Raw genomic sequence first — 8,991 nt, 5'->3', positions numbered from 1 at the left:
GTAAGGAATCATTCTGAACTTTGTATACCACCTATGTCAGACCAATCCTGGAGTATGCAGCCCCAGCATGGACTCCATATCTAGTGACGCATAAGACTAAACTGGAAAAGGTTCAAAGGTTTGCGACCAGACTAGTACCCGGGCTGAGAGGTATGACCTACGAGGAGAGACTACGGGAATTAAACCTCACGTCACTGGAAGACAGAAGAGATAGGGGGACATGATCACCACGTACAAGATTTTCAGAGGAATTGACAGGGTAGATAAAGACAGGCTATTTAACACAAAGGGCACATGCCCTAGGAGACACAGATGGAAATTGAGTGCCCAAATGAGCCACAGAGATATTAGAAAGAATTTTTTTCTAGTGTCAGAGTAGTAGACAAAGGGAATGCATTAGGAAGTGATGTGGTGGAGGCTGACTCCATACACAGTTTCAAGTGTAGATATGATAGAGCCCAGTAGGCTCAGGAACCTGTACACCAGTTGATTGACGGTTGAGAGGCGGTGTGGGAACCGACCTGTAAGATTTATATTTATTTAATTTATATGAATTTATATTTATGTTAATTTATATACTTCGATAGCAATTTGTATGATGTTAAGTGGACTGTATTTCTGCAATAATCTCATAATCTCACAAATCGATCCTCTACACATTAGGGGGGGTTTATTAGTTTATATATATGCAGCCAATCAAACTACAGAATTAACTACATACATTGAAAAGGTTCCTTATCTTATTTGTACAGCAGGTATAACCAGGATGTAGACCACATTTTCCCTCTTTGAGGTAGCTTCCACGTGCTGGTAACTGATGCACAAACATGCTTCCTCGTCTTGACCTGTTAAAAGGGCGCTAGCTGTGAAGCCAGAAACCTAGTATATGACAGGTATTTCAGAGAAACATTGTACATGGAACAATAAAGACCTGGCTTAATTACCTTTAGTATGAGGCGATTTCGCGTTCTAACCGGCTAACCCTACCCAATGACATTAATGGCCACTAATGATAGATAATGGGTTTCGGAAAGAACACTTAACTTGAATTTGTAGACAGCGTGTTGATAATGGTACACTTTTAGTTTCCATAACACTACGTCCAAGTAAATTTAACAGGAGCCGAATTTGCTCCCGTGTGAGCCTCTGGTCTAGTCTCAACAATGGCTGCATCTAACACTCCATACTATTGACGCCTGGCCGACATTGTCCAGATATGATAGGAGCCAAATTTGCTCCACACGTCTCGGAGGTGACACAACAATGGCTGCCCCCCTTCCTCACTAACGCCTGGCTTACATTGTCCAGATGTCCAAAGGTGATAGAAGGGTCACATTTACTCTACTTTAATATTGATAATTAAGTTAATTTATATGAGATGTTTTTATGATGGTAAAGTCCAAAGACTAATGTATTTAAGAATAATTCCCACCATAATAGGTGGTGATTTATAATAGTATGTGGTGATGATATCCCGTTTTCTTTAGACGGTAATTCCACTACAAGGTACGTTTTCTATGGGTAACTTGTTTATACAATACAGCTATTATCTGTATGATTATTATGGTGTCGGATTTTCCGACAGGCGGGACCAAAGAGCCAGAGCTCAACCCCCGCAAGCACACCTAGGTAAGTACACACACACACACTAGAACAGCTGGATAGGAAATTGGAAAACTGGAAAATGCCGCGTATATTATCGTACAAAATTCCATCACCCATCCTACAGTAGGATTTTCGACTTTGTTACATTACATCTCTGCCACTGAGCTTTGTGTAGCACTATCATCCCCCCTCTCCCATTGGGTACTTATTTACAAAATGTACTGAAGGTTCTTCATTTGAAATTAATATTTCATTTGATCTTTTCATGATAATTTTTTTTCATGTTTCGGACCATATTTTTTACCTGATGACATTTATAATATATTATAATTTGTTGATGGCATTTTGTATTTGTTAATTGATTTGTCTGCTTATCCTGGAACACCTTTGTGTTTGGTGATGAGTTGGTGATGAGGGTGGTGATGATGGGTGGTGATGATGGTGGTGATGATGGGTGGTGATGATGGTGGTGATGATGGTGGTGATGAGGGTGGTGATGAGGGTGGTGATGATGGGTGGTGATGATGGTGGTGATGATGGTGGTGATGAGGGTGGTGATGAGGGTGGTGATGAGGGTGGTGATGATGGTGGTGATGAGGGTGGTGATGGGGGTGGTGATGAGGGTGGTGATGAGGGTGGTGATGAAGGTGGTGATGAGGATGGTGATGAGGGTGGTGATGATGGTGGTGATGAGGGTGGTGATGAGGGTGGTGATGAGGGTGGTGAAGAGGGTGGTGATGAGGGTGGTGATGAGGGTGGTGATGATGGGTGGTGATGAGGGTGGTGATGAGGGTGGTGATGAGGCTGGTGATGAGGGTGGTGATGAGGGTGGTGATGAGGGTGGTGATGAGGGTGGTGATGAGGCTGGTGATGAGGGTGGTGATGAGGCTGGTGATGAGGGTGGTGATGAGGCTGGTGATGAGGCTGGTGATGAGGCTGGTGATGAGGGTGGTGATGAGGGTGGCGATGAGGGTGGTGATGAGGATGGTGATGGTGGTGGTGATGAGGGTGGTGATGATGGTGGTGATGGTGGTGGTGATGAAGGTGGTGATGATGGTGGTGATGAGGATGGTGATGGTGGTGGTGATGAGGGTGGTGATGAGGCTGGTGATGAGGGTGGTGATGAGGCTGGTGATGAGGCTGGTGATGAGGCTGGTGATGAGGGTGGTGATGAGGGTGGTGATGAGGGTGGTGATGAGGGTGGTGATGAGGCTGGTGATGAGGCTGGTGATGAGGCTGGTGATGAGGGTGGTGATGAGGGTGGTGATGAGGCTGGTGATGAGGGTGGTGATGAGGGGTGGTGATGAGGCTGGTGATGAGGCTGGTGATGAGGCTGGTGATGAGGGGTGGTGATGAGGCTGGTGATGAGGGTGGTGATGAGGGTGGTGATGAGGCTGGTGATGAGGCTGGTGATGAGGCTGGTGATGAGGGGTGGTGATGAGGCTGGTGATGAGGGTGGTGATGAGGCTGGTGATGAGGCTGGTGATGAGGCTGGTGATGAGGGGTGGTGATGAGGCTGGTGATGAGGGTGGTGATGAGGGTGGTGATGAGGCTGGTGATGAGGCTGGTGATGAGGGTGGTGATGAGGGGTGGTGATGAGGCTGGTGATGAGGGTGGTGATGAGGTTGCAAGGTGAGAGGACCTGCTCTGTAGTTGTTGTTGTTGTTGAATGTTGACTCTATTTGTAGTTTGTCATAATTTGTATTTTATTTCACTAATAAAATCTCATTCTACTGTAATTTGCATAATACATGTTGCTGTAACATTATTATTATTTTTATTATTATTATTAATTTTATTAATATTATTTTTAATTTTATTATTATTAGTAGTATTATTATTTTCACTTTTTTTATTTACATTTCTCATATATACATTCCAGATTTCATATACGTTATATGTTGCAAATTCGACGAATATATATTTTTATTCAATACTATTGTGTGTAGTTAGTCACATATTTACTAGAATATGTGAGTGACAGTGTGGTGACATTGCCATTTCTGAACCTTTGTAGAATGCTCACACATGAGACACATATGTATTTTAGAGTCTGTGCACATGTGTCATTTTGGTTCAAGTTCACCAACTTTGCTCCTCACTACATATGTGGTATAGTTTGGTTTAATAACTTTAAATACGACTTTAGACAGGACTTTCTCTTTCAACATACAGCCCCGCTCCTGTGCCGGGTAAGTCCACTACGGGCTCACCATAGCCCGTGCTACTTGCCCCGCTCCTGTGCCGGGTAAGTCCACTACGGGCTCACCATAGCCCGTGCTACTTGGAACTTTTTGTTCCCAGTAGCTGAATCTTAGACAACAACAACAGGCCTGTCTAGTGGGGAGTACACAATGATACACCTGACTGTGTAGTTGTAGAGTGTTACACACCTGCCACCCAGGTGTGTAACCTGGGTGTCAAGGCTACATACACACCTGCCACCCAGGTGATGCGTTGTTCTACGTAACTATCATAGCGTCGTAGTGGCTTTGGCTTCGACACGTTGTTCGCGTGTCTCAACCCGCCAAACACACACACACACGACCACACTTGGACGTTCGAACAAGTTATATAATACTTAAGAAATTGTCACAACTCTCTAACAACTTTTAACAACTTTTCTAACACGTCATAACAACTTTATTACAAGATGTTGTAAATTACAACCAGTTCTAACAAGGTTACAATACAGGTTTTCAGGGTTGTATAAATTTGTACTCTTCATGTGACGATAGATAGCGATGTCTATTGGAGTTTTCGTCTTAATTATTGTATTTCTGTTGTTTTAATTGTATAATTAATAATATTATTCTATCATTTAGCTGTATCAATGCTTCTAGCACTGTCCAGCTTCAATTTGTTATCCATTTAGTTGTGAGACGTGTGGAGGGTTGTATGAGTGGGTTGTAGTGCTGTAGTAGGGTAGTTGTGGTTGTGGGTTGTAGTGCTCGTAGGGTAGTAGTGGTTGTGGGTTGTAGTGCTCGTAGGGTAGTAGTGGTTGTGGGTTGTAGTGTTCGTAGGGTAGTAGTGGTTGTGGGTTGTAGTGCTCGTAGGGTAGTAGTGGTTGTGGGTTGTAGTGCTCGTAGGGTAGTAGTGGTTGTGGGTTGTAGTGCTCGTAGGGTAGTAGTGGTTGTGGGTTGTAGTGCTCGTAGGGTAGTAGTGGTTGTGGGTTGTAGTGCTCGTAGGGTAGTAGTGGTTGTGGGTTGTAGTGAGACTTACATGTAGTGAGTGTAAATGTTTGTAGTGAGACTAAGTGGCTGTACTGAGTTGTAAGTGGTTTTGCTGGGTATAAGCGGATGTACTGACTGTGGGTTTAAGTGAATGTGAGCTGTAGTGAGTTTGGGTTGTAACTGTAACAAGAGAGCAGTACGGAGAACAGCAGGAGAACAGCAGGAGAACAGCAGGAGAACAGCAGGAGAACAGCAGGAGAACAGCAGAACATCAAGGGGGCGACGACTGCTAGTCTCGTAGAGGGCAGTGAGAACTCACACCTCACTATGGAAGAGTCAGGTCAACTCGGGTCCAAAGGTGCAGTAGAGACCACGAGGTTGTTACTTCAGCTGCAGCCTTGTTAATCCACCTGGGATTACACTGACACATGAGGACGCTGACACATGAGGACGCTGACACATGAGGACACTGACACATGAGGACGCTGACACATGAGGACGCTGACACATGAGGACGCTGACACATGAGGACGCTGACACATGAGGACACTGACACATGAGGACGCTGACACATGAGGACGCTGACACATGAGGACGCTGACACATGAGGACACTGACACATGAGGACGCTGACACATGAGGACGCTGACACATGAGGACGCTGACACATGAGGACGCTGACACATGAGGACACTGACACATGAGGACGCTGACACATGAGGACGCTGACACATGAGGACACTGACACATGAGGACGCTGACACATGAGGACGCTGACACATGAGGACGCTGACACATGAGGACGCTGACACATGAGGACACTGACACATGAGGACGCTGACACATGAGGACGCTGACACATGAGGACGCTGACACATGAGGACGCTGACACATGAGGACGCTGACACATGAGGACGCTGACACATGAGGACGCTGACACATGAGGACACTGACACATGAGGACGCTGACACATGAGGACGCTGACACATGAGGACGCTGACACATGAGGACGCTGACACATGAGGACACTGACACATGAGGACGCTGACACATCCACTATTGTGTATGAGGTCAAGTTTAGAGAGTGGCGGATGCGTGCCACCTAATTGTGCTTGCAGGGGTTGAGCTCTGGCTCTTTGGTCCCGCCTCTCAACTATCTATCAACTGGTGTACAGGTTCCTGAGCCTACTGGGCTCTATCACTTGAAACTGTGTATGGAGTCAGCCTCCACCACATCACTTCCTAATGCATTCCATTTGTCAACTACTCTGACACTAAAAAAATTCTTTCTCATATCTCTGTGGCTCATTTGGGCGCTCAGTTTCCACCTGTGTCCCCTAGTGCGTGTGCCCCTTGTGTTAAATAGCCTGCCTTAACTACCCTGTCAATTCCTCTGAGAATCTTGTATGTGGTGATCATGTCCCCTCTAACTCTTCTGTCTTCTAGCGAAGTGAGGTTTAATTCCCGTAGTCTCTCCTCGTAGCTCATAACTCTAAGCCCGGGTACTAGTCTGGTGGCAAATCTTTGAACTTTTTCCAGTTTAGTCTTATGCTTGACTAGATATGGACTCCATGCTGGGGCTGCATACTCCAGGATTGGTCTGACATAGAAGGTATACAAAGTTCTGAACGATTCCTTTCACAAGTGTCTAAATGCCGTTCATATGTTAGCCAACCTGGCATATGCCACTGATGTTATCCTCTTGATATGAGCTTCAGGGGACAGGTCTGGCGTGATATCAACCCACAGGTCTTTCTCTCTCTCTCTGACTCTTGAAGTATTTCATGTCCCAAATGATACCTTGTATCTGGTCTCCTGCTCCCTACACCTATCTCCATTACATTACATTTGCTTGGATTAAACTCTAACAGCCATTTGTTCGACCATTCCTGCAGCTTGTCCAGGTCTTCTTGAAGCCTCAAGCTGTCCTTATCTGTCTTAATCCTTCTCATAATTTTGGCGTCGTCAGCAAACATTGAGAGGAATGAGTCTATACCCTCTGGGAGATCATTTACTTATACGTGTGTGTGTGTGTGTGTGTGTGTGTGTGTGTGTGTGTGTGTGTGTGTGTGTGTGTGTGTGTGTGTGTGTGTGTGTGCGTGCGCGCGCGTCCTTGTTGCAGGGTACGAACAAGGACCACTGAACCAGATGAGCATCACAAGACCATTGGTACACGTCCCACGTTATAAGTAAATAATCCATGACCGATCTAATCCATGAGCTGGGAAGTGTTTAACAATAGTTTACAGGTAAACAAGAGGCTACATGTAAACAAGAGACTACAGGTAAACAAGAGACTACAGGTAAACAAGAGGCTACATGTAAACAAGAGACTACAGGTAGACAAGAGACTACAGGTAAACAAGAGACTACAGGTAGACAAGAGACTACAGGTAAACAAGAGGCTACAGGTAAACAAGAGACTACAGGTAAACAAGAGACTACAGGTAGACAAGAGACTACAGGTAAACAAGAGACTACAGGTAGACAAGAGACTACAGGTAAACAAGAGACTACAGGTAGACAAGAGACTACAGGTAAACAAGAGGCTACAGGTAAACAAGAGACTACAGGTAAACAAGAGACTACAGGTAAACAAGAGACTACAGGTAAACAAGAGGCTACAGGTAAACAAGAGACTACAGGTAAACAAGAGACTACAGGTAGACAAGAGACTACAGGTAAACAAGAGGCTACAGGTAGACAAGAGACTACAGGTAAACAAGAGGCTACAGGTAAACAAGAGGCTACAGGTAGACAAGAGACTACAGGTAGACAAGAGACTACAGGTAAACAAGAGACTACAGGTAAATAAGAGACTACAGGTAAACAAGAGGCTACAGGTAAACAAGAGACTACAGGTAAACGAGAGACTACAGGTAGACAAGAGACTACAGGTAAACAAGAGGCTACAGGTAGACAAGAGACTACAGGTAAACAAGAGGCTACAGGTAAACAAGAGACTACAGGTAAACAAGAGGCTACAGGTAAACAAGAGACTACAGGTAAACAAGAGACTACAGGTAAACAAGAGACTACAGGTAAACAAGAGACTACAGGTAGACAAGAGACTACAGGTAAACAAGAGGCTAGAGGTAAACAAGAAATATATGTTCCTTGAGTTCATTTCTGTTTTACGCAAATTTTTCACATTTTACAAACCATAATAGAACAACAGATCAGAATGTTGTACTTTATTCATTCAAGGGCAAACGCGAAATGCTAAATAAAACAGTAAAATACAAGAACAGGGATAAACATATGTAGAACAATAACAGAACACGGCACTAACAGGAGCAGAACATGTGTTGAACAAGAACATAATACGTCATGGACAAGAACAGCTGGAGAGCAATAGCTGACCTCGTCACGAACAAGAACAGAACACGTCAAGAACATGAACAGAACATCTGTTCTCACTCGAAACTGAAAATTTGAATGTTAAAAAAAAAAAATAGGTCAGAGATGACGAGTAACTGTTCCGATTTAACCCATTTTATATTATGTTCAGATTTTCCGTTTTTTGTTTCTATTTTCACACCGAAAAATAATCCAAACTTCGTAGTCAAATTAAGAATAAATTTGTGTTAACATGGTAACTTATTTTCAGATGATTTCAAACTAAAAAAGTTTTAATCACTCAAACAGCCTTTTGGGCCTTTGTGTTAATTTCACTTTTGTCAATGTTCATTTTCAAAGGTTATTTATGTAGCTTCTCCTTATGTATTTTGTCCAATGTATGTATCCATATGTATCCTCGTATGCATTCTACACAGTATAGTTCTGGCACTGTCCGTGTATCTCTTGTACACTGACATGTATCTTTATGTATAATTCTCATGTTATCATTTCCGCATTGTTTCAAACGTGTCCTCAGTTGCATATATTTGTGTCTCAGGTATTTAATTATCTCGCAGGTATTTCATCCACGTATATGCGCTCTCCTCATACATATCCTTGGTATGCATACACCTATTTTACTTATGTATAATTCTCCAGTTTATGCACTTCACCTACTCATAATGTATATGTATAATGTATATGTATATTCTCTGTATCACTCATGGCGAATATTGAGTGAGAACTACAGAGGTTTAATGAAGCAGGTGTGTATCATCTGATGGGTTCAGCAGGTGTGTTAATGACAGGGGTAAATTTGGGCACGTCTATGAGGGCTGGGTATGTGGTGGGCATGTCTATGAGAGCTGGGTA

At 43.8% G+C, this 8,991-nt stretch overlaps 2 protein-coding genes across 2 annotated transcripts; one reads left to right on the top strand and one right to left on the bottom strand.

Annotated features, from left to right (window-relative positions):
* Positions 1-5,103: 5,103 nt before the first annotated feature.
* LOC138363323 (keratin-associated protein 16-1-like) lies at positions 5,104-5,832 on the bottom strand. Its single transcript, XM_069322343.1, has one exon. The coding sequence runs from the start codon at positions 5,830-5,832 to the stop codon at positions 5,104-5,106; it is 729 nt and encodes a 242-aa protein (XP_069178444.1).
* A 1,163-nt stretch (positions 5,833-6,995) lies between these two features.
* On the top strand, positions 6,996-7,946 carry LOC138363322 (trichohyalin-like). The gene has a single exon (XM_069322342.1). The coding sequence runs from the start codon at positions 6,996-6,998 to the stop codon at positions 7,944-7,946; it is 951 nt and encodes a 316-aa protein (XP_069178443.1).
* The last annotated feature ends 1,045 nt before the right edge of the window (positions 7,947-8,991 follow it).

This window comes from Procambarus clarkii, chromosome 10 (genome assembly GCF_040958095.1).
Source record: "Procambarus clarkii isolate CNS0578487 chromosome 10, FALCON_Pclarkii_2.0, whole genome shotgun sequence".
Classification (NCBI taxonomy): domain Eukaryota; kingdom Metazoa; phylum Arthropoda; class Malacostraca; order Decapoda; family Cambaridae; genus Procambarus; species Procambarus clarkii.
Note: the sequence above shows the minus strand (reverse complement) of the source record. Positions and strands in the feature narration are given on the sequence as shown.